Below are 27385 nucleotides of genomic sequence, written 5' to 3' on the forward strand. Positions count from 1 at the left end.
CGAGGTCCTGACTGTCTGTGGTCATTAAAAATCCCCGGTGTCCTGGCCAAATTTCCCCCATAGGCCCTTCTCAATCATGGCCTCCTAATAATCCCCATCCATTAATTGGCTGTATCACTCTATTCTCTCCTCTCCACCAATAGCTGGTGTGTGGTGAGCGTACTGGCGCACTATGGCTGCCGACGCATCATCCAGGTGGATGCTGCACACTGGTGGTAGTTGAGGAGAGTCCCCCTATACTATGTAAAGTGCTTTGAGTGCTTAGAAAAGCACTATATAAATGTAAGGAATTATTATTATTATTATTAATTACAATAGTAAAACTTGCTGGGATTTCTAGACATATAAGTCAAGTTCACGAAACATTAATAGTGATAGTGTAAAAAGATCAAAGTTTATAATGCTTGAAGAAATCAAACAGAAGTGATCTCTTTATAACTTCTTTTACTTTACAGGTGCTGTAAGTGATTTTTTCATGGAAAAGTATGCAAACAATGTTCCTACACCCTTAAAGATATTAATAAAATAAGTGTCCTGAGATATCTCATCGGTGTCTGTGACAGCTGAAGACTTTGTAAACAGCAAACAAAAATGTGTTCGCGGACCGCGGACATTGACGCTCTTCACCTGTCAATCATTTTGCTTGTTCTCATAGTGTTGCATTTGAAGTGGATCATTGAAGCTATGATTCATAATGTTTGTCAGTTGAGGGCGCTATTGTGCCACTGCTGAATTTGACAGCCACAGGAGCTGCTCTTTTGCTCGGTTTTGGTCTCAAAATTATCTATGGAAGGTGGGGTTTTTGAATGAGGGGTCGTGGCTAATTCAACAGCTCGATCACGTGAAAGCTTTAGAATGCTAAAATTGCTTACAGCACCTTTAAGTCAGAAAAGGTTTTGAAAACCAGAATGCAGCTATCTTACTCCTGGTGCTACTTTACTCCTAAATGGTGAGCACATAAAACAAAAAATGTAAACACATGCCATAATAGATGCCTAACTATTCATAGAAACCACTGGCAAAGTGAACTCATTTAAATTTAGCATTTAGAATTAATTAATCAGAACATAAAACATCAAAACCGTGTGTTCCGCAATGCATCCTGCCAGTAACCCCAGCTCCCAGAATAGTCAAGTTATTTGAACAAATAATGTTAAGTCCACACAACTTAAAATAAATGTCAATGTCAATGGATTATTTAGTTGTCTCAACAGAATATTGTTTTTTGAGTCCACTCTAATGGTATGTAGGTTCAACATGAATCTTACTATTAAGTTAACTCAAAATGTTAAGCCAGCGGTGTAACCATTTTTTAAGTTGACTCAACAAATTGTTTTTTTTACAGTGTGTTTTGATCAAAAATCACTTCAAAAAGAAAAAAAATAAACTATGGTAGAACAGCTTACAGCTAACTAGGGTGCCGTTTTAAGATGAGCCAAAGGAGTGACAGACAGTATTAACTGCTGTGCAGAATCCTCCCCTTCACTCTGCTTAAGAGATCTATGAAAACCATCAGTCAGACTTTCACATGCAGTGTCTCTGCAGTACGCTGAGAGAGAAAAGATAAAGCGGTTCTCTCTTCAGTACAACATTGCCATGCATCTGCGGTACTAGAAGTGGCTTTGTAGTCAAACAAAGATATAGCAATTTAACAAACAATTCAATTCAATTGAACTGGAAAACAACCAGGCAAAATGGTCGCAAACAAGAATGCCCTATGATAGCACCCAAACTTGATTGTTCCATTTAATGGATCTATTCTGTTCCACTATTAAATCCAATTCTAGCGAGGTCAAGAGTCTTAAGGCTAATTTAATGACACCCTTTTATCTCTACTGAAACACCAGTTTGATGCTCATCGAATTGCCTCTTTGTGTTGAATCTTATTTAGAGTCACCAAAGGCAGATTCATAATATAGCTAATACAGCTGAAAAGCTGTTCAAGTGACGACTACATGCAATTCATTAAAAAGGGGGCCTAGAACACTTGTTTTTACTTGAATGAACAACAGCAACATGGACCGCACACTAACAATGATTACTGCACACTGGAAAATTTTGAACACTTTCTTAATCGCAATAAATTAATTCAATGTTTTTCATTCACAAAGACATGCTACAGATTACCGCTTGGTTAAGAGAACTCTGACTCAGCAAAACAAGAACAAACATATTGATAGTATCATAGCATCTTAACTTGGAACCTCATAAGTGACAGATTTCAATCTACATAAGCAAGAACTCGATTAACAGAGTGGGACTCCACAACAGCGCTCCTAACATGAAGCACACAACAGACTCAACTATCAGTTGATTCTAATCGAGTCTGACAGTTTGTTGCTAAGCTAACAACTCAATATTATGATAAAATACTTAGCACACCCATACATTGAGTGAACCAGTCCATTTAATTAAATGGAACTAGTTTTATCAATGCTGTTCAGTACTTTTCAGAACAAACTTTGGATGGATGCATGAGGCTGACACTGATAACCTGAACTCACTCTCATCACAATCCATCTTGAATCCAGTGAGGTCTTCACCAACGATGCTATCACCCTCTGAACCCACGCCTCTCTCCCGCTGGCCTATGCCTAAGGAACGTCTGCGCTCGTGGATCTCATCGGAGATCATCTCCAGGTTCCTCAGCGCTGATTTGTATTCCCCTTTAGCCTGTGTAAGCTTGGTCTGAAGGTCATCCACGTTCTTCTTCAGTTGCTTAAGAGAAACAGACAGAGAACCTTAAGCTGACACGAAACAAAAAGGAAAACACAGACATGTCTAAAAATAGACAGCAAGAAAAGGACAAACAAGCATAGAAAATGGTCATTAATTAATTCAAGGCACACAATAGAAGTGAATGGGCCAATCTGTAAGAATTAAAATACTCACCGTTTCAAATGTATAACCACAAGACGTATGAAATATGCATGTTAAAATGATTTTAGGGTGATAAAATCGCTTACTAACCTTTTCTGTGTAAAGTTATCCAATTTTACAACTTCGTTACCATAAAGATGTTATTCTGTAAACCCTAAAATGACGGTAAAACAATGATTTTACAGTTCAAATAATACACAAGTTTTAACAGAAGAATTTATGTAAGTGCTTATATATATATATATATAAGCTTCACATTTCTGCTTTTAAACCCTCAAAACATTGGCCCCATTCACTTCCATTGTAAGTGCCTCACTGTAACCCAGATTTTTGCTTTTTTTAATGAAAAGAGGGGAGGAGTCAAACTAATTTTTTGTGGTAATCAATATTATGCCACAAATGCTGTCAATTAAGCTTAACTTGTGTTAAACCCGGAATATTAGTTTAAGGTCCAAATAAAGCCAAAGTGTTGCACTGCAAAAAATATTTCCTAAATCAGTATTTTTATCTTTTTTTTTTATTTTTTTATTTTATTTTTTAAAGTAAAATATTTAAACATCCTTAAAACAAGATAAATTTGCTTGAGAAACAAAATTGCATAAGATATAAAGACTGGTTTTCAGAGAATTGATCTTGAATTAAGTTATTTTTCTTACCCTATTTGTAAATTATTTTCTTGATTTAACCCTCTACTGCAAACATTTTGATGGTACATGATAAAAATGATTCCACATCATTTCTTGGTTCATTTGGGAACATTTTATTGATAAAAAAAAAACAAAAAAACAATTTGATTAATTAATTTTTTCATTGCCTTAGGGCAACGTTGTGCAACAATGGTATAGAACCATAGAGAAAATTATTAATTCACATATCACAAGACAATGCTCAGAGAGCAATACAAAATCACAAATCTTTTTCAAAAATGTCTAGAAATCATTAAGTAAAAATGGAAAAACACTTGAAACACATTGATATATTGGATTTGATACAGGCATAGGTTTGTATCATGTAGTGTGTTGTGTCATATCATGTACTTCATGTAATGAGATTTCACTCCGTTTGAAACTTCAGAAGCAGTTTTCTCTGCTGTGAAATAGGTGTATGCTACACTTTTTGCACATCACTTTGGGTGTTTCTGTGCACCCAGGAACCCTGCATCTTCCCTTCTTGTCACACATTATTTGCCAGTGTGAGGTATTGTCCAAGCGGACATCCTGGTTAGGGATGGGAGCCGTGGACCCTTGCTTCCTCCTCTTCTCTTCATACTGTTGGGAAATCCCACCACTGGTTCGCCCTCCCTTCCTGGCATCTTTTTTGGATTTGCACAGACTGTGTGCAATTAGGGACTTGAAGGCATAAAGGCGCATGTGGTCACTTCTTGCCATTCCATTGTCAGCACAATCCCATCTGTAGATGAGCCAACATGTTACCACTGCCATATCTATGAAATAAAAGACAAGGCGGTGGTACCATTTCTTTGACCTGATGTTGGTGTGATATAAAGCAATCAGTGAATCCAACATGTGGATATTGCTGCAGGGCATGGGACCTTGATGGTTTTCTTTTGGTCTTTGTCCCATCTGTCGACATGGTATACAGGGTGAGAACCTACGTAGCTACTGAGGAGGGTGACTGGCCTGTTGTTATACCATTTGACTGCATGCAGCTTGGTATCTCAAACATAGGCCATTTTTTCCTGGAAGGACCCACGGACAGATCTTTTCAGATCAGTGTCTAGCATCATGGAACTTCCTGGCAAGCGATTAGAGCGCATCGTACCTAGACAGTGGATGCCTTGCTGGGACATCACGAGCATCAGTGGGACTGAGCTAAACCAGTTGTCAAAGAACAACTTGAAATTCCTATTCTTCAGTACTGGTTCTGCCAGGTGCAGTACTACATTCCCACTTGCCCCTATATCTGGAAGCTCAGGTAGATGGACAGCTTTCCCAGTATAAACTTCAAAATTGTGTGGAACACCATCTGATCCAGCAAGGACCAGTATTTTGTAACCCCATTTTCTTGGTTTACTGGGTAGGTACAGCTTGATTCTGCTCTTGCCTTTAAATGGCACCATTTGTTCATCCACACTCAATGTCTCACGCATAGGAAGTTGTTTCAGCTTGGTAAAGATGTGATTTAGGAGAGGCCGAATCTTGAATAGCTCATCATAGTCAGCCATATCTCTCGTGGGCTGACAACTGTTGTCACTGAAATGGAGAAATCTATGGATAGCCTCCCATCGTGCAAGAGGCATCACATCAGCAACATGTGCAATACGGCTACTTTGGCTCCAAAACATGCAGGTGGCTGGAAGACCAAATAACGACATGTGGAGCACAGTGCCAAAGAACTGTTCAAGTTCTTGAACAGTAAGGTTAAGCAGCTTGGCAGGATTGCACTGGATGTACAGGATTGTACAGGTTTGACTCATTAACAATAAGCTCAAAGAGGTCGTCGGAGAGAAGACTTTTGAAATATTGGTATGGAGACAAAAATTAATCGGCTGATGGAGGGATGAGTAACCATTCAGGGAGTACTGGAGAGGCAGTGGTGTGACATGTTTTCCATCGAGGGGTCTTGGAAAAACTACTGTTATCTTCAGACAGACTGTCATCTTCATCTGTGTCTTCATCTTGGCATATGGTATCTAAAAATATTTGAAAAGTAAGTTTCCAGTGCCAACGAAAATACAACAAGAATAACTACAGCTTGATATTTGACCCCTATTTTGTATGCTGTCTGCTGTATAAACCTATCATTTGAATGATAACCAGAGCTACTGTCAGAACTTCTGAAGTTATTTTTTCACTTCTGCTCAAACCTTTTTCTCCATTCCACTCCACCTCACTGTCACTGCTGTCTATCTCACTGTCAGATGCGGATCCTGCTCTTTTCTTCCATAGGACAATCTTGTCCATTTTTCTGTCAAAATGTGTTAAAAGAAGTCAAATTAAATAAAAAATACAACTATATTTAGAGCTTATATTGTGCACTAATACATGTGATAATATGTGATAATGTCCAAACACATTGTCAGCAAAGACATCCTTGAAAAGTACCCCTTATCGCACAACGTTGCCCTGAGGCAACGAAAAGAAAAACTGAATTTCTGAACATGCAAAATAAAATAAAAAACTTCATAAAACCTGACAAAAGGCTTCTCTACACCTTCATACACACACACACACACACACACATATATTTCGTATGTACAGTTCATGTCATTTTAAATAAGATTACTAAAGCAAATAAACTTACCTTCCCACACCATGTGCTCCTGTGACCATGGGTCAGAAAAGGAAGTCCCGCCTTCAAATGGTGCTTGATAGTGACTCCCACACCTTACTGGACTGTTCTTTGACACTTTTTTGACCATTTTAATTGGTTGCAATCATTTAAAGAAACAGGTACTGAACATGGGGCTTAAGAAAACTTTCTGTTGCCTGAGGGCAGCGCTGTGCTGTAGAGGGTTAAGCATAGACCTCACTATTTAGCTGAATTTATGCATAAAAAAATTACAAATACCAGTAGGTTAATAAAAATGAACTACATTCATTTTTTTCTCAGAAAAGTCTCAATATCTTTCACAATTTTACTACAAATGATTATGTCTTGTTTTAAGGATGTTTAGATTTTTTTTTTTTTTTTTACTGGAAAATATAAAATAATGATTAGGTTCCATTAACATCCAGTACAAACTTGTAAGACATTTTAAAAATACAGCAGCACTACATATGTTTACATAATCTATTTACAAAAGTACCTCAAGCTGGAAGTAATACTTTGCCTTCATTTCAAAGTAGGGCCTGGAAAATAGAGAGTGAGAAAAACTGATTAAATCCACTGTTAAAGCCTATAAATAGCATTGTACATATTGCTATGGCAACCGTTCTCCAAATGCTGACACACTAGGCAAATGCTGAGTGAGAGGATTAGAGGGGTTCAATGACAGAGAGCTGAGCTCCCCAATGAGCGTGTTGAGTCACAATCATTCAGAGCCCCAGTGTGAGAAATCCATCCTCAACTAAAGCTCCCCTCAGATGTTAAAGCAGCATCCCTCAAATGGGAAAGATGTAAAGAAGAACCTGTGCGAACTCTGTGACAGAAATTATGCTTCACATTTTTTCTAAATTTAGAATAAAATTTACAACCAACTCCTACCACATGTACAAAAATCACAGGCCACGTCCACACATTTTTGGTTGAAAAATCATTGTCATTTTATTTCAGTATGTGGTCCTGGAGAGTGTTTTCGAATAGAGAGTCTCCATTTTTGGTAGAGGAAAACGTGTTCCAATGTGAATAAGGCGGCGTAAACATAGCAAAATCAATGCATTTTGGTGTGAATGTGGCCACAGACTACTGCTGGTCTTAGAAACATGACACTTATATATTCCATATCAGTATATACTGTATAAACATTGGCATTATATCAATGTCGGGTCACAACGGGATCAGTTCTTGGACCTCTACTATTCAATATATATATACTGCCTTTGGGTCAACTCATTCGCCACCACGGTTTCAGTTGCCACTGTTATGCTGACGACATTCAAATATGTACAGCTTGTAGATCTGCTCCCACTCTCCAGACCGGTCCATAATCAACATGTGTAAATGAAATAAAAAAATGGCTTAACTCCAACTTCCTAAAATTGAACATGGATAAAACTGAGATCATTATTATTGGAACACCAACACTTACAAAAAAATTCCTTATGACTTTGGTTGTGATATTGTAGGCACTTTCATCAAACCGTCCAATACTGTAAAAAATTTGGTATCATCTTTGATCCCTCCCTCACTTTTGAAGCTCATATTAAATCTGTATCTAAAATTGCCTTCTTTCACCTTTGCTGCATTGCTCACCTTCGTCCCTTTATCAGTCTCAAAGATGCCGAAACACTGGTTCATGCATTTATATCCTCATGTCTTGACTCTTTGCAGCATCTCTTCTATCTCTGAGTTTAAATCTCAACTTAAAACTTTTTTGTTTTCTCAAGTGTTATTTATCTTAATGTGTTATGCATTCACTCTCAATGACTGTGCTATCTGAACTGTGTTTTTTGACTGTTCTTTGTTTTTGTATTATTGTGTTACTATTGTAAAGTGTCCTTGAGCTCTGGAAAGGCGCTATATAAATTAAACTTATTATTATTATTACATGTTAATTTCTTACCAGCAAAGGCATACTACTGTCCATATGCAAAAATCAAAGCTATGCACTAAGAAATAAGGTCACTGGAATGCTTGATGTGTTTCTAATGGATTATTCAGTGCATACTTAGACTTGTTGATGGTGCGTTTGAGCTTTTTCTCTAGCTGTTTCATATGGCCCATGGCTGCATTGTACTTGGCTGCTGTGTCCTTATGCAGTAGCTCACTGCGTGTTTTCATCTGCTCAGCCTCCATCACCTACAAACCAAAACAACTTTTCTGAGTATTTCCAAAGCCATGTCATTAGTTCAACCAGATAGTTCAACCAAAAATGTAAATTCTGTCACTATTTCTTTATTTACCCTCATGTCGTACCAAATCTGTATGATTTTGAAACAAAAGGTGAATTTAAAAAAAAAAATCTTGGCCCAATGGATAAGGACTAATATCCTGTATACACTGGACGCGTCCGTTGACACGCCGCGACGCTCCGCAATGGCTTGAGGTTGTCTATACGGGATGCGTCGACACGAATGTTCTAAACCATATAATTTGTGTAGCAGCACCAGCATGTGCAGCGCAAAATAGAATGGGACACCTGTTTATTGTTGGCATGACGGATGCACCACAACGGACACTTCCAGTGTAGACAGCATCATTGATTATAATGGGGTTCTATTACTTTTAACGCGACGCGCCGCTCGCATCTGGTGTAAACATGGTGTAAAGCTGTCAAGCTCCAAAATGACCACAAAAAAAAAAAAAAGAAAACACCATAAAGGATTCATATAAGTGGTCCATCTGACTTATTATATGTGCTATATTCCTTTTGAGGCCACATTATTTAAAAAAAAAAAAAAATTGTGTAGCTTTTTGTGAGGAACAAACCAAATTTAAATTAATAGTAACTCCTTGGCACATTTATTAGAGAAGTAGAGATGTCCGATTCATGAACAAATAGTTATTTTGAATCCAATCTTTTCAATTAATTGGATAATCCAGTTCCCAAAACTGGCCTGAATGATTCATAAATCAGACTGATTTGGTCCTCGAGTTCAATTCTCTGACTAAATGATCCAGACTGCACTCATGGATCTCATCGGAGATCATCTCCAGGTTCCTCAGCACTGATTTATATTCCCCATTAGCCTGTTTAAGCTTGGTCTGAAGGTCCTCCATGTTCTTCAGTTGCTTAAGAGCTATCAAGCTGCGACAAAGCTATCTTTTGGCTTCTAAAGTGTTAGAAAATAGCACACAAGTCATATGTATCACTTTAATTATACTTTTATGGTGCTTTTTGTCATTGTGGAGCTTGGCCAAATTCACATTTTGTGTTCTACGGGAGAACAAAAGTGGTTTGGAACTACATACTGTGAGAGTGAGTAAATGACAGAATTTTCATTTTTGGGTGAATTATTGCCTTAAAATTCAATCAGAGCAGTCCTCTGCTTCACTCACTCGCTGTGTAGCATGGTTAAGCATCTCCTGCCAGGCTGAGTCAAACTGCCGTTTGTCGTCTTCCAGCAGCCTCTCTTCAGCCAAGGCGATGGTCTCTTTGGCCGCCTGCAGAACCTCTGTGGCCCTCTGGAAGTCCTGCGTGGATCTCTGTGCTTCCAGCTGAGCCTGAGGAGCAAGTAGAGGGCAGGAGTGTCAGCCATGCATTCCTGATGCCAGGGCTGTCAGCCAGCACACAGTCACGATTAAACATTCAGCACAACAATTCTGGCAGATTCTAAACCCCCTGCTCAGAGGTCCAGCTGGCTGGAGACAATGAATCTCAGCTCACTGCCTGACCCCTTCCATCAAACACAATGTCATCACGGAGGTGTATAATAAGAAAACCTTTGTAGTAAATCATTGTTAAAGGTAGGGATGGGCGGTATTGTGCAATGGTAGAAATGTGTCAACCAGTAAAGTTTATTTCGCAGCATATCCACGGTTAGATAAAAAAAAAATCAAACACCAAGCACTTAACTGTAGCCTATCTCAGATAAGTTACACAGCCAATGATATTAAAGAAACAGTAAACATTCTAGAGTAACAAACAAACACTGTGTGTCATGTGATGATGTAGCGTGAAATAATGACAACATGTCTTTACATTGAAATTTCTCCAATGACTTATGAGCCAGTTCTTTAAATAAATCGCTCTTTAAAAAGACTCACAAGTTATCGGTTAGTTTTGAATCAGTTTGAAAAATACTTTAGCTGAATGAACTCACTGAATCAGTCAGAGCGGTAACTGAATTAACCGATTCACTTACTGAAAGTCTTTTAGTCACGCCTGGTTCTAAACGAAGCTAGAGATGTTTTGTGAAACTTGAATCATTATAGTACTCACTGGTTGTTCACATTATATGACAATGTGTAGTTAAAAGATAAAACATTTGCAACACTGCTTTTATGTTATGATATTTAAATGTAATAAAAAAAACTATGCATAACACAAGCAATTTCACAACGGCTTCGAATGTGGCTCATCCATTCCTATAATGTATTACTGTTTTGAGTCTGTTGTTTTTAACTGTAAATGTTGCATAATATAAAGCTGTTTTTTAACTGCCACCAGACTTATCATTTATTTGTTATGAAAAATCTTATCTTTTGCTTCAAGTCTATCAAGTTCCACAACAAATAGTCAAATAAGATAAAGTCTTTTCAATAGGGCTGGGTATTGACGCAGATTTCCCGATTCGATTCCAATTCACATGCTCTCAAAACGATACCGATTTCAATTCGCTATTGATTCATATGGGTATATTTCAGTTATGATTTCTCTTGTTTCTCCTAGCTAATGCTGTTAATAATACAGGGGACCTTCTAACTAGGTACATTAGGAAAATATACATTTTACTAATTATATTTTATTAATTTTGATCACTTTTTGGCTTTTTAAAAATAGACAAATACATGTATTCAATCAATACATTTTTTGTTACATTTTTACTATTTAATTGCATAATTTGTACTATTTACATTGATTTGTTAAAGACAAGCTTAAACCAGTACTGTCTCTTTAACAAAACCGGCATTTCTGTAAAGAGCGTCTGCAAATGAGCGCATGTTAACGAGTGAGACTCAAGCGGCTTTATCTCATTTCTGCCAAGCGTGATTAGAATTAAAAGTTTATTTTTTGCTGTTTTTTGTCAACAACTGACAGTAGAGAACAGAACGGGTATTTAAAAGGGGCATTATTCACTGACAAATGGGTCGCTTGGATCTTGTCTTTGGACATGCACTACAAGGAACAACTTTTACTCTCAACACGCAGTGAAAAGACTTTGCAGCTGAATACTCCACCACTATACTACACAAATACATATGAGTGAAATATGAACACTTACCATCCAGTTCCCAAATATATACATTTTAGTCACATAGCTCAATATTTGGTTGCAAATATGAGTGATTTTCTCTCATTTTAGTACAGGGTTGAGCATTGTGTAAAACATTGATCTTGGGATTTAAGATTCAATATCGAGATCATGTAAATGAAGATTGTGATGCATCGAGAAATCTATATTTTTACCCACCCCTACTTTTCAAGTATTTAAGTCACTAAGAGCATCAAAAAATATACATTACTATATGGTTGAGTAACATTTAAAACAATTTGGTGTTGAATTTCCAGCAAAAATTATTATATAGTGATATACTATACATACTGTACCATTAACATGATATGAAATTACTCATACGATTTCATGTCGCCCACCCAGGGCATACTTAATGTAATAATAATAGGCTACCAATTTGATCAATATAATATGTAAACAATTCCCATTTGTACATGCAAAGGTAAACCACTTAGTGGATAGTCTATCTGAAGCAACTCTCTACCCTCTCCTCGCTGGGAATCACAGGAACTGTGCTTGACTGGTTTAATTCCTATCTCTCAGGTAGGTCCTTCAAGGTAGCCTGGAGATGTGAGGTATCCAAGCCACATCAGCTACTTACTGGGGTACCTCAGGGCTCAGTGCTTGGGCCACTTCTCTTCTCTATATACACAACATCACTGGGACCCATCATTCAGGCACATGGTTTCTCTTACCACTGTTACGCTGATGACACGCAAATCTACTTGTCTTTCCAGCCCAACGACACCACAGTGACTGCTCGAATTTCTGCCTGCCTGGCGGACATCTCGGCCTGGATGAAGGAGCACCACCTGCAACTCAACCCAGCCAACCCTGATGTTAAACACAACATCACAATGCAGCTGGGTGCAACTACAGTAACGCCTTCCAAATCGGTCAGAAATCTAGGGGTAACCATCGACAACAGACTAAATTTCACAGACCACATCTCAAAGACCGCAAGATCATGTAGATTTACACTCTACAATATCAGGAAGATAAGACCCTTCCTCTCTGAACATGCCACACAACTGCTTGTCCAGTCACTTGTCATAACTAGACAGGACTACTGTAACGCTCTCATTGCAGGCCTCCCTGCATGTGCAACTAGACCCCTCCAAATGATCCAGAATGCAGCAGCACGTCTGGTCTTTAATGAACCAAAGAGAGCACATGTTACACCACTCCTTGTCTCTCTCCACTGGCTGCCGGTTGATGCACGTATCAAATTCAAGGCTCTGATGCTGGCATACAGAACAGTCACTGGGTCTGTTCCAGCATACCTAAAATCACTTATGCAGAGCTACGCGCCCACTAGAAGTCTGCGGTCGGCTAAGGAACGTCGCCTTGTTGTACCAACACAAAGAGGCACCAAAACACTTTCCCAGACTTTCAGCTTCATCATAACACGTTGGTGGAACGACCTTCCCAACTACATCCATGAAGCTGACTCACTCTCTGTCTTCAAGAAACGACTAAAAACACATCTTTTCCATGAGCACTTAACCAGTCATTAAAAAAATAAATAAAAAATAATATAAAAATTCTGTTGCACTTTATTCTATTTTGAATACTATTATGATGCTAGTGATACTTTGTAATACAGCACTTTTCATACCACTGTCTCCTAAGATGATTCGCTTATGTTTTCCTCTCTTGTAAGTCGCTTTGGATAAAAGCGTCCGCCAAATGAATAAATGTAAATGTAAATGTAAAGCAACCAGAAATTAACCAGAAAGATGGAACATTTTTACTCTTGCAGAGCACTTCCTGTGTGGTGACATATTAAGCCAAATTTGCTAAAGCCATGCAAACATAATCCTTTCCCATTCCTTAAATTTTTAACTCTAATCTCCATGTCACTCCTACTGACAGACAAAACCTGTAGAAACCTATTACCAACTCAACCTACTTATTCCCCCCCCCCCCCCCAAAAAAAGGCAAGTTGTTACTCTCTGAAGTGATATAAAGTGCTGTTTTATAAAGATATCTTACAAAACAATGTATTATTTAAGAAATTCATACAAGGCAGATGTTTTGCATCAAACAGGCAGGGAATATTACACTATTCAGCTTCACTAAATTAACAAATGGTGCCTTTTGGAACAGCAATTTAAAAAAAAAAAATCACTGTTCATCTCTCCAATTTGCAAAAGCATTACTTAATCTGCCATCTAAGACATTAAAACTCAGGCAATTTCCCCGACTGTATTTTTTAAATCCACTAAATTTTATAGCAGCTGCAGTAGCTTTTTAGTGCATCTAAAACCATCCACACAGCTCTAATATAAACTGACACTTTAATGTGCATATAGATTTTATTATGCCAAGCTGAATCAGTTAAGTTACTTTCAAGGATTGGAAGAGTTTCGAAGTTTGGCACAGAGTCCGGCACCTGGAATGCATTATCACAATATACTACTGGAGAATAGGGGGTGTTAGCCAGTCAAAAGCACAAATGTCTTAAATGGATAGCTTATGCAAACATTTAAATTCTGTCTTCATTTAGTCATGTTGTTCCAAACCTGATTTCTTTCTTCCGTGAAACAGAAAAAAGCCCTAGTCACCGTTCTCTTTCATTGCATCTTTTTCTTCCTTATAGTCAAAGTGAACGGGGACTGAGGTTACCTTTAACTAATATTCTGCCTGACATCTTTTGAGTTCCATAGAAGAAAGAAAGTCAATAAGGTTTAGGCAAATGTGACTGTCAATAAATTATGACAGAACTTTCTTTTCTTTTTTTGGATCTGTCTATCAGTAAATGTATCTTCATCCACACTCATCATACAGGTCACAAAACCTGAATACTAAATATCTACAGTATCAAAATGACAGTTGCATGATATCTAATAATGCCAGAGAAAATCCAACACCTTTCCTCCAATCTGTCTTCATCCCCACCATTCCTGACAGAGCAATCCATTTCCTTCCATTCCCTCCTACATCCCATCCTCACTCTCACACAGGCTATTTTTAGCTAAGGCACAGTTGATGTGATGCTGCCGCATTGGCACAGAGAGCTGACAGCAGGGGATCACTGCAGCGAGATGCCAGGACAAACCTCCAGTCCAACCAGGAAAGGACACGGGATGATGGAAGAGCTGGCGTACTAAGGGGCTGTTCACACTAAATGCATTTTTGTGTCCGTATGCACTGCTTTTCAGTTGTTTTTCCAACATGTGCTAGACGGATGTCTTTGACCATTATGCCACATATCACGTATTTTAGCATCTCGCGCAGGGGCATCCCGTTTTGACACCACATCAAGTTAAAAAGGTTTTACATTTTTAAAACCGTGTCGATTTTACTCTGAGGGTGAAACTCATTTCCTGAGGGGTTACATGATAATATACACTACTTCAAAACAGTTACTTCCTTGACGTTGCAAAGTGAGATGTTGAAATAAAATAATGTCTAATCTTTAACAAGCAGCACAACAAGGATTTTATTGTGTCAGGCTTTGATGTGCCTTCAGTTCATAAGTCCTTTACACAGCTTAACTCAACTAATTATGAACTTTATTAAAACAGACAAATTGCCAATCTTTGTGTAGTATATTTATTGGCAACAGCTTTAAGCATATTCTGACAAACATATTGCAGAATAGGCATTTTATGTAAACTTATAATGAGATGTTCTGGGTCAATGACCTAGCTGACATGCTGTTTTGATCTTATTTGTCCATTGTCCCGGCTCTGGGATAGAAAAAAAATGTCATTTATGATGCTTTTTGTACATCTGTCTTGACTTGAGATAGAAATAATGTAATTTGTGATGCTTTTGAGAACGCCTCATTCAGAGACACAGGCTTTAATCGGTTCAGCAAACGCATCCTGATTCCTGACCACAGGGACTTAAACGTGAGATTTCTATGATGACTGATCAAATGTTTCTGTAGCAGAAAATAAATCCACTGCTTTTGTCCAGATATAATGATTGGCCAAAAAATTGCTTTCTGTTTGGTGGGGTTCAAAAGTCCACTTGAGAAAATGTATCTATTTAGCATTTGTCAAATTTCTTTATTTTTTCCATTACAAATTAAATTGTCAGCATGGCAATTGATTGAGAAGTTTAACTGAATTGACGAACAAAGGAGTTAACTTGGTCAATGTCACAAATTTGATTGCTGACCTAGAAATAATGCAGAATTTTAGATATTTCTTAATCAGTTTACATCATACATTTTCTTCGCAGTCAATCAATATAAAATTAAATTAAACATAAAATTTTGAATTCTATATTTTTAGACTCAGAATTTTGAACTCCACTATTTTTGAAAATATTTTCCTACTAACAAAGGGTTGTTTAGGGCTGGGTATTGATACACATTTCCCGATTTGATTCTGATTCACAAGCTCTCAATTCGATTCAATTCTGATTTGATATCAATTCATATAGGTTTATTTCAGTTATGATGTCCTTTTTGTTTACATATGAAAGAACTTTTCTGCCAGCTAATGCTGTTAATTATACAGGGGACCTTCTAACTAGGTACATTAGGAAAATATTAAGTTTACTAATTATATTTTATTAGTTTTTCATCATTTTGATCACATTTTGGTGTTTTAAAAATTAACAACATGTATTTAATCAATAAGATATTATATTTAATATATAATTTGTTACATTTTTATTGTTTAACAATAGACATATTTACAGCCTGACATATGAAAGAATTGTCAGAAAATATATATATTTTTTCACATTACACTGTTTTTAGTACCACTAGACAAACTATAAAAAGAAATCGTAAAAAAAAAATAAATAAATAAAAAAAAATTGCACGTTTTTTTTTTTTTTAATGTATCATATTTAATACATTAGGCTTTAAAAGTCATTATCCTCCTGAGGACCAGCAATTCATTTTTGTGTAGAACATTTGTTATTTAAGTTTTTCTTAGCCCATACATGCAACAGTGGTAAATCTTGGGGTATTATCAGAGGACTCCCAGGGCTTTTCAGAGATACCAAATGTTTAAGAGTTTGGCCATGACATCTTCCTCTCTTTGGTCTATAAATACGGATTGAAGTGTATCGCTGTTCAATTCAGCACATCAAATAAAATCTGAATTAAAAAAATTCAATAAACGATTTTTATCATATGTATTTTATGCATCAAACACTAGACTGACATTTAAAAAAGCGAAATTGTAAAACTTTGTTTTTGCTGGGTCTCAGGAACGTATGGAAAGATGACAATCATCTTGTAATGTAAAATAATGAAATCTTTATCATGACAAAGCAGAAATATTAGTTCACACTTTAAATATATCTTATAAAAAGTACATGTCAGAATTTTCAAAGCTCTGCGATTTTTTTTTTTTTTTTTTGGTAGGCATGAATGGAATGTAATGGTGATTGAGAGATACCTCAAAAGCCTGTTGTATCATATTTGATACATGTAATTTCAACTGGCTTTTTCAATAAAATAATATACAACATTTTAACCAAGCACAAGTATATTGTGCAAATATTCAGCAAATACTAATTTTAACAATATAATCATCGCTGTTACTTTATTAAAATAAGCTGTCATTTATCCAAACATAAGTCACTTTTCATCCAATGCCATTTTAAGTAGATCGATTTAAACATTGAAACCACTTTTTCACAATAACCACTAGATGGTGCCATAAACATGTGAAACTTACATACCATATGTTTTTTGGCTTTTCAGCTTGAACAGAGAGTGAAACAGGAGCTGTCAAACGTTGTGTATCATATTTGATACGCACAGAGTTATATGGTTAACTGTATAACAGTTTTTTTTTTTTGTTTGTTTGTTTTAAACTGTTGAGAACAGAAAGAATATTAAAAGAGACATTCAATGACAAATGTGTTACCAGGATCTCGTCTTTGGACACAGAACAACTTTAACCCTCAACACACAGTAAAAGGATCTCGCTGCTGAATACTCCACCACTATACTACACAATCACAGGTGATTGAAACATGAACATTTACCAGTCAGTTTCCAAATATATACATTTTAGTCGCATAGTGCAAAATTTGGTTGCAAATGCGAGTGATTTCCTCTCATTGTAGTAGATGGTTGCATATAGTGTAAAAGATTGATCTTGGGATTTAAGAATCGATATCGTTCAAATGAAGACTGCAATGCATCAAAAAAATCTATATTTTTAACCACCCCTAGTTGTGTTGTTTAGGGTTTTCATATTCTCATTAAGAAATCACATCTAGCTTAATAGGTTATAGTGCTAAATATAGCCATTATTAAATTCTCCAACTCAATGTTTAAAGCTTGACGGAAAGGGAAGTGCACTGGAGGGGTTATGACTCATAAACAGCTTGCCTTAAATCTGCTTTGGTGTGCGTCCAATGCGGTCACCATTGAACAGAGCAAAACAAGGGCACTTAAGTGGTTTCCAAGCCCTCACACACCACCAAGACAATCACTCAAACTAGCACACACAGCCTGGGACAATGCCTAATCCCTAATTCCCCATTTGAAGTCAAGGGTGCCTCTGCAAATGGACATGATCTTCACCTTCATTTCCCCAAGTATTCTCTGGTTTATTATCTTCCTGCCAACACTTTTGCCATGTGGGGATGGGTAAAGGAAACAATCAATCAGAAAGGGGAGGGGAAGAAGATAAGCAGTCATAGGTTGATGTGCAGGTTATTTATGAGAGAAAAGCATTTACAGCCTCTCTGCTGAGTGACACAATCTTTCTATGTTTCCCTGCTGATCCAAAGCCAAACACTATTATCTAGGACTATTATCTGAGGGATTTCTTTGTAGTGAAATATGACTCACTCAAGAGTGCCGACGCCATGCGAGGATCGGACGTGTGAATGGCGAGCTCTGCGCACTTTGCTAGTTTTAACACTTTTAATGATATAAACCGGTGAGATTCAATAAACACTGTTTCATAACTGTTCTAAGAGGACAATAAGTCAAAGAATTCAAAATCCTTGGGCTCTGGAGACATTAAAAGACACTAACGTGCTCAAGCTGATACCCCTGAGAGGGCCGCGAGCCTGGGAGTCGATTTGGTCGGAGAGATGCGGGAAATGCGGCGAGAGATGCTGGGCATGTCGGCAATGCTGACAAAGGTCGTTGCTGATTGGAGGATCTTGCTGTGATACGTCGATCGATCACTGCCATGGAGGCGAAGTTCTCTGAGATGGTTAAGAGAGGGGATGTCGAGAAACGGATCGATTATCTGGAGTCATCGGAGAGGGAATTATCTGCTAATCCACTAGCAACCAAGGTGGATTTGGAGCGTGTCTGGGAGAAGTTGAAGGACATGGAGAACCGTAGCCAGCGGAATAACGTCCGTATTGTCAGAATTCCTGAGGCCGAAGAGGGTGTGGATATGGTGAAATTCCTGGATGGGCTCCTTCCGAATCTGCTCGACATAACAGGCCATAAGCTGGAAATCGAGCCAGCTCACAGGGTTCCGGCGCGTAGATCTGCTGAAGGAGATCCAAATTTCTGAGATCATCCGATAAAGATACTGTGTTACACGAGGCGAGGAGTAAAGGAAGACTTTCTTGGAAAAACCACAGCATTTTCTTGTTCCCAGACTTTGCGAATTTGACAAGAGAGAAATGTGATCGATTCAAGGAATGCAAGAAACATTTACATCAATAGAAGTTCGCTTTTGCACTGATATTCCCGGCCAAATTGAGAATAGATGCTAAGGAGGGCCATAAAACATTCACATGCCCACAGCAAGCGATGTCCTTCATAAAGTCAATGGAGTAAGTCATTTTGTGGTACTCACGTTGCAGCCGAGTGGACCGGCTCACTGATCATTCACTTGACTGTTTGAGGAAACTGAGCGTTTTTTGGTGCTGGTTCCGCCTAGCAGCTGGAGTTTATTTTGCAGAGTGGCACACCTTCACGACAGTTTTGTGGATGAATATACACGCTCTTTGAGTTTGTTCCGCCTATTGGCTGGAGTTTGTTTTATAGATTATCTTTTGCTGTGTAATTCTGTCTCACAAAATTTTTATAGAAACACTGGACTTCAGCAATCTGATGGTAAAGTTGTCACAGGGGTCCTCGTAGGCATACATGGACTGTTTGAGTTTGGAGGGATGGACGCCAGTTGGCACTGTCGTACACGGGGTTAATGCACACGTTTTTCTTTTTTCTGTTTGTTTTGTTCCGGGGGATGTTCGGGTTTTAATAGTCACACCAATGTTGGAATGTGGTCTTTATAATCTTGTTTTTGACACACAATATATTTTTTCTTATATGTCAAAATGTCAAATGTTAATATGAGTGGATTGTCTCTCTCCACGTTGAATGTGAATGGGTTGGGGCACCCCATAAAAAAAGAAAGGTTATTTCTCTTCTTAAGCATAAGAAATATGATATAGTGTTTCTTCAAGAAACGCACATTTCTCTGCAGGAAGCTGAAAACTTTGATAAGATATGGGGTGGACATTTTTTTTTATAGTGCTGGCTCGAGTAAGAGCAGGGGAGTCATTACACTGGGAAGTAAACGTCTACAATTCAAATGTCTCAAACAGAGTAAAGATAAATTAGGAAGTCATTTTTTTTAGCTGAAATTCAGGGGCAAAGTCTTATTTTGGCTAATATTTATGCACCTAACGTGTATGATCAGGGCTTTTTTATAGATCTTGAAGGGATGTTGCAAGCCGCTGGCACCCCTCATGATATAATATTGGGAGGAGACTTTAATCTTTTGATGGTCTCAGTCCTTGATCCTAGTGAAGCAAAAGTGTGTAAGCCACCTAGAGCAACATTGACGCTTCACAGGACGTGTAAAAATCTTGGTCTTTCAAATATTTGGAGACTTTCGAACCCATCTGGACTATACATTTTTTTTAATCAGTGAATAAAATTTACTCTAGAATAGATTTTTTTTTTTTATATATATCTAAGTCCCTCATTTCATCTGTTGTTGATTACTCAACTGGAAACATTTTAGTCTCAGATCATGCCCTGGTGTGTTTAGAGGTGTTGCCACATACGGAGAAAAATAAATCATATAGTTGCCGTTTTAATGTATCCCTTTTGCAAAATCCTGAATTCCAACAAATGATAAAGACTGAAATCAGTGTTTATATGGAGACCAACTGGTCCACACTATTCTCTGTGGGCGTGGCTTGGGAGGCACTTAAGGTGGTTCTTAGGGGCCAGATCATACAGTATGCCTCATTCACCAAAAAATCCAAAACACAAGAACTCGTGAATTCGGAAGGGAATATTAAAAGTGCCGAGGCAGAGCTGAAGCGCCGAATGTCATCTAATGGTCTCAGAGAATTGACCCGATTGAAATACAGATATAATACTATTTTGTCACGGAAGGTGGAGTTTTGGCTAAATTTCCAAATTTGAGTCGGGGGACAAAGCAGGGAAGCTTCTGGCTAGTTATATAAAACAGAGAGACTTTTTCTACCATTCCCTCAGTGAAATCTGCTGGTGGTGAAATATTTACATCTGCCATTTATATTAATAATGCTTTTAAAGAATTCCATCTTGATCTCTATAGTTCCACGTCTTCGTCTACTGATGAAGATACTAGAAACTTTTAGAACCATTCTAATTAGAATTTCCAATTCTCTTGATTCTGAGATAACCTTGGAGGAGCTTGTCGAGGAAATTAAGGCCTTGCCTACAGGCAATTATTATCAGACACTGGTCACTGTCATCTCACTTGACGCCGAAAAGGTGTTTGATTTGGTAGAATGGGATTATCTTTTTAAGATTTTGGAAATGTATGGATTCGTGAATACTTTTAGTGGATGGATTAAATTACTTTATAGACACCTGGTAGCGGTGGTACAAACAAATGGATTCATTTCAGAATATTTTACTCTGGATAGCGGCACCCGTTAGGGTTGCCCTCTTTCCCCATTATTGTTCTGTCTTGCCCTGGAAACATTAGCAGCCGCGATAAGAAAAGAGGATGATTTTCCAGGGGTGATGGCGGGAGGTGTGGCGCATAAGCTTTTGCTTTACGCAGATGATATTTTATTATTCGTCTCCGACACCGCTAGATCTATGCCTTGCCTCCACAGAATTATTAATTCCTTTTCTAAATTCTCAGGATACAGAGTTAATTGGTCTAAATCTGAAGCTTTGGCTCTGACAGCTTTTCAGCCAGGCGCCTTCCAGTGGCCCAAACAGGGCATTAAGTATTTGGGTATTTTATTCCCAGCAAATTTGTGTGATTTAGTTAGACTTAATTTTGACCCTTTAATAAAAAGGTTTTTGAGCGATGTGGGTAGGTGGGCTTCATTACATTTATGTATGAATGGGAAGGTTAATGTTATTAAAATGAATTGTATTCCAAAATTCAACTACCTGCTTCAGTCTCTCCCTATAGATGTCCCCCTCTCTTATTTCAAGCAATTTGATAGCATAGCAAAGTCCTTCATTTGGAATGGTAAACGTCCCAGATTACATTTCAGTAAGTTGCATAGGCCGATTGACAAAGGTGGGCTAGGCCTACCCAAGATTGTGTTTTATTATTATGCATTCAGTCTCAGACATTTGGCTCATTGGTTGCTTCCACCTGAGAGAGCCCCTCCCTGCTTTTGTATTGAACAGGAAGTTCTTGCCCCCATTTCGCCATTGCAAAGCCTTTATATCAAACTAATCGGAGAAGTTAAGTTACACCCTGTTATCTCGCATTTACACTTGGTATTGACAAAAGTGTCCAGAGTGTTTAATTTGGACATTTATTTAAATGTAGCCTCGAGCATATGGCTGAACCCAAAATTATGTATTAATAAGTCCCCTTTCTGCTGGACAGAGTGGATTAAGAGGGAGGTTAATACACTCAGTGACCTATATGAGAGTGAAGTGTTGAGATCCTTTGAAAATATGGTTCAACATTTTGGGATTCCCAGATCTCAGTTCTTTAGGTATTTACAGCTGCACCACCTGCTCTGTACTATTTTTGGGAGTAGCATACACCCCCCTAAAGTGGCAGATACTCTGGGAGTGGTGATAACTGCTTTTGGAAAAGGTCATGAGGCATCAGTGTATTCCTCCCTGCTAATTCAGAGTCTGGAAGATGGAGCTTCAACTTCTCTCAAGACATTATAGGAGAAAGATTTAAACTTGGTATTGGAGGAGGGAGTGTGGGCTAGGATTCTAAAAAACATCGAGTCTACATCTAAAGATGCAAGGGTGCGTCTTATGCAATTTAAGATTCTATTGGACCCCCTCTAGATTATATAGGCTTGGTCTGAAAGACACACCCACCTGCTGGTGATACCAATCAGAAGATGGGGACACAACCCATGTTTTTTGGTGGTGTGTTAAGATTCAAGAATTTAGGTTGAGGGTTCAGAGTTTTATGGTTGACGTATTGGGCACTCAAATTTCATTTTGCCCCAGACTCTGTATTTTAGGTGATGGGCGGTCATTAATATAGAGAGTAAACACACAAAAAATTGGGTCCTAGCCAGTGTTATGATTGGCAGACAGATTGTTCTAAGGGAATGGAAGTCGGCTGGAGTGTCCTGGTTTAAAGAGTGGTGCACAGAGATGGGGAGGGTGGCGGCATTCGAGGGAATGTCATGTAGAAGGCTGGAAAACTTCGATTTATTTGATAGGAAATGGGGTAGCTATTTGGCCTTCTTGGAGGGCTCTCGGGGAGGGCAGTGGAGAGAGAAGTATAGTTTTAAATGTGTGTGATTATTATTTTATTTTATTTATGTGTATACTCATGTGTGACCACAGGGATGTTTGTTGAGGGTCAGGGTGGGGGTAATAGCTGGGGTTAAATGTTGATTCTGTGAATATATGTTTTGCTTTTCTTTGTCAATTTTGTGAATCAATAAAAAGTGTTAATCAGAAAAAAAGAATGCTTGAGTGCCAAAATCATGTAATCAAGACAACGAATACACTTTCCTTATACGCTTCGCACCAGCCAAATAAAGCCATATATGGGACACAGAATCAGAGTACGTTTCAACTTCTGTCAGCTTATACTCAAGCTACATATATTTTATGAGAAAGGAAAAATGCTGCAGTGGCACACTGTGAGACACTGGTGAAACTTTGTGTGAGTGTGTGCCACCAATCTGACAAGGACAATACTTGCCTGACATCTCTCAAATTGAAGTACTGAGACCAATGAAATTATTATTAGGCAGGACAATTCAAAAGCATGAAGTTCCTATCCTATGATCAAGTATGTTTTTAGTATTATCACATTAACAGGTGTAAAATAACATACATTTGTTAATACACTTTATTAAAAAAGAAAAAGCAATAAGCCACATGGTTGTGCATTACAGCGATTTTACCGTGGGTAAGGAGCATTCTTAGGCATGATGAGAAGTGATCCTCCTTACATGTGTCATTTTACCACAGCTTCAAGTGTCAGAAATATCCATTCTATAATTCATGTCTCAAGGCTTTAGAACAATAACTGTGTTGAAGACTTCATGAATCCATCATGGTAGATGTATTCTATACAAGCATACTAGAAGAGCAGTTATCAGTAGTGGGAAAACTGACTGAAGTCTCTTTAGCGGAGGGTAAGGAAAAAATCTCACCTAGAGATAATGAAAGAGGCGCACAGAGCCCTCTCGTTCACCATAACAGCTTTCTGAAGGAGTTCTCTGAAGGAGCTCTTGTAGTTTTCGATGGAAAAACTCCAATGGCTTTGTAGTGATTAATGTTTAGTTTTTAAGTGCCTTAGCATTTTGGATGGTTTAAGGTTCTCATTTGCTGATACGTCGCCACAAATCACAAACTGTGGTCATGGATCTCCATCGATTGAGTGAAGCCATATTCCAAGTACTTTTCGTCATATTTCCTACTTGTGGCTTTCTTTCCTTTTGACTCTGTTTCTGTTGGACGCTTTTTAACATCAGCACCAGTTAGAAATCGCTCCATGACTAATCTGCTGACCAACTAAGATGACTACAAATATATGAATTACTAGACCCAGGTGACGTCTTGCAATAAGCAGTAATTAGTTTATATCAAGTCGCCAGAAGGTGGTGCCACGATGCAAGTATTTTTTACACACGTTAAAAATAGAAGTTTTCCCAAGATCCCCCAGTGACCCCTTTTGGACCCCCTGGGGGGTCGCGACCTCCAGGTTAAAAAACACTTTTTTATAGGCATGTCATGTTTGTGCATCTGAGAATGTGTCCGTTTATTGTTCAGAAGAATTCTTGATGAGAAATGTGTACTGAATTATTCATATCAGAACAGTTCTGAAAAACCTCTCATCCCTAAATTCAGCACACTTCTAATACATAATTCTAAATGGTTCCGTCGTTCATTCATTATGCATATCATTCACTTAAATGAGTCTTCAACTGCATCTAAAACTGAAATCTACACATAACCAGAAACCTTGTGAACTGTTAATTATTTTCAAAAGCATTGTGACAGACTAATGATTGTATGAGTGTGACTGTAAACCAGGCTTTTATAGTGTGTCAATCTAAACAAACTAGAATGTTGATAAGAGATTTGGTATCTTCACTCACCGACTCTCCACTCTCCTGCCGCAGAATAACTGAAGGTCCTGGCATACTTAAAAGACAGCTGGGTCACTTATAATGTTAGTCAATGTTTTTTTGTTTTTTTGCACCAGATACAGTCTAATATATATATATATATATATATATATATAGCTGGGCTATTTGTGGCTGCTGTCCCATTAGGAATCTTATAAATGCCCTTTTTGCATGTAATACAAGCAGCAGCACTAAGCTACATTAACTAATGGGCTGCAGGTTTACTGTTAGGTTCAACATATAATTAATAAATAATTGTTTGCGCTGCACCATTCTTGAACAACCACCTCTTTGAAAGCCTGAATTACATTGTGACAGATTCATAAAACAATCCAAACTTTAATGAGCCTCACAAACGGTTAAGATCAGACTGACATGATCAGGGATCTTGTTAAAAATATACTTCAGCCAGTCTTTCTTAACGTTAGAATCTTAGGAAGGATACACTTATTGTAAGTTACAGTATACACAAACTGGAATAATAGTATTTTTAAATCCTGAATTTTAAACACGTCATGTTTTAACATGTGTTAACCTGGGCAGTTATGTGTTAATGTCTGATATCAGAACATTGTGAAAGTTTGTAGTGAGCCATTTTTCTAGCTTAGTTTCAAATCATGTTTTTTTTTTTTAATGGGGAGGAAGATTTGAGATCTGAAAAGTTTCAGTATGTTTTTAAAGTACATCAAACTATTACTTTCATAAGATCAAAACAAATTTGACATTTCATGATATGATCCTTTTAATACAGATACAAGGCTTTTTTTTTTTTTTTTAAAGACTTTGGAATGTGTTTGATGTGTGCGAGTCTAAAACAGCCACCGACATCTCTGAATACAGCACAGAGCAAAGTCTGAGACTGAAAGAGAACACTGTTCATTACAGAAGTGAAATCAAATAGTGCACGGCCAACAACAAGCTCAGAAGGAAAATGAGCTCTAATTAAGTTTACATTTCCACTGAAATTTGTTGCAAAAACTGGCATCAGACGTCATTAGTGGTTGTGTGAAATTTTGCTCCTTATATAGAGAAGTCTGTGGTAGAAAACCACAGAGTCTTTGTAGGAGTGGGGAGAGAGACACAAAAAACTGCAGAGACGGGCAACAAATAAAGCTCCACTTAATGCAGTCAAATGCTCACTGCAGAGAGACAGCAGAGAGGAGAGAAGAGAGACAGAATTGAAAGACAGTGAATAGACATACCTTACATGTATAAAACTTATTTATACATTCTTAAACCAATCTGAATAATCAAATTGAACTTAAGCACACAACTTGTCCTGCATTGTTTGCGAATGATACCTCAAAGTGTGGGGCTTGCTGAGGAAACGTGTGCTATTACTTTTCGAAGCGATCAGAATTACGATTTCTGCCCAGCAGACGAAAAAGAAAAACGAAATTTCTTGGGACCAGGATATCACAGAGACTTTGAGGGTGCGCTCCATTGACTTGGGCCAGTAAGTCACAACCTAGCAACACCCGAGCTATCACATAACGCCCTGGCAACCACCCACAATATTCTACGATGACACAGTTCTGATGACAAATCCAGTATCTTTTCCATACAAGTAACATCAGATATATGACAAATGGTGCATAACACATAGATCCCCCTTGACACGGAGTACAGATAAAGGGAGAATAAAAAGAAGTGGTCATGACATGAGGAATTGCATTTTCCTTGACCCTTTCACATGTAATAGTTCCTTGTATTATAAAAACATACTGTAAGTTTCAGAACTCGACACATTCTTCCCTATGCAAAAAAGCATTAGTTGAAATCAAGCTGCCAAAATGACTCATTCTCTACTTCCTCCACTTTGGGATGTCACACTGTGGTAGATATTTGCATCTGACCATCTCCACAAAAATACAACAATGCCTACTTTACCTTATCACTTCAGTAGCCTGCCCAGTAGCGGTGAGCAGTGTGATGGCAAGGAAAGAGCAGGTCAGTCAAGAGTAGAGAGCCAATCATAACAGTGGGCATTTACTGTCAAGTCTTAAAGAAGCAGCAGTACCAAAACCGAATGTTTCAGACAGAGGGTCAGAATGAGAGTGGAAAATGATCATGTTTTACAAATATATGAAATATACAGTATGTATAAAAAAAAAAACATAATATTATTGTAAGTGAACCTCAAAGAACGTATTAAAATAATAAAAAAGGCATGTCAAGACCCTCGTTTGTGCCGTTTTGAGTTCATTTATTCCCCAACGGCAGCAGTTGAGCATTTCTGAGAACAACAGATTGGGTTTGGCTGGGGTGAAAGTGATAAGCGTCTGGCTTTCCAACCTGATTCAGGAATCGAGCCATTCACAGCCCTTTTCATCACACAATACCAGAACGTAGGTCCATCATTAGCTTCCTGTTTATCAATTTGGCTCTTCTGCTTGGCTATTACATAATACAACAAGCCTTTTGAACATCTCAGCACAAATGAAAGCATCCATTTATCTGAGCTGAGTGGCACTGACTCCGTCATTCTGTGATAC

The 27385-nt window shown here is 37.9% G+C and overlaps 2 protein-coding genes across 2 annotated transcripts in view; both read right to left on the minus strand.

Moving 5' to 3' along the window:
* The window catches only part of LOC127452931 (SH3 domain-binding protein 5-like), a 46476-nt gene that overhangs the window by 4467 nt on the left and 14624 nt on the right, over window positions 1-27385 (minus strand). The window contains exons 4-7 of the mRNA XM_051718822.1: window positions 9502-9666; window positions 8171-8301; window positions 6650-6692; window positions 2505-2718 (exon numbers count right to left, since the gene is read on the minus strand). Of these exons, the coding sequence (XP_051574782.1) occupies window positions 2505-2718; window positions 6650-6692; window positions 8171-8301; window positions 9502-9666 (553 nt within the window). The remainder of the gene's footprint in view (window positions 1-2504; window positions 2719-6649; window positions 6693-8170; window positions 8302-9501; window positions 9667-27385) is intronic.
* Window positions 2710-6120, minus strand: LOC127452941 (piggyBac transposable element-derived protein 3-like). Its single transcript, XM_051718850.1, has 2 exons — window positions 5708-6120; window positions 2710-5533 (listed from the first exon to the last, which is right to left on the minus strand). The coding sequence occupies exons 1-2, from the start codon at window positions 5717-5719 to the stop codon at window positions 4559-4561; spliced, it is 987 nt and encodes a 328-aa protein (XP_051574810.1). The 5' UTR covers window positions 5720-6120; the 3' UTR covers window positions 2710-4558.

This window comes from Myxocyprinus asiaticus, chromosome 15, assembly GCF_019703515.2.
Source record: "Myxocyprinus asiaticus isolate MX2 ecotype Aquarium Trade chromosome 15, UBuf_Myxa_2, whole genome shotgun sequence".
NCBI lineage: Eukaryota > Metazoa > Chordata > Actinopteri > Cypriniformes > Catostomidae > Myxocyprinus > Myxocyprinus asiaticus.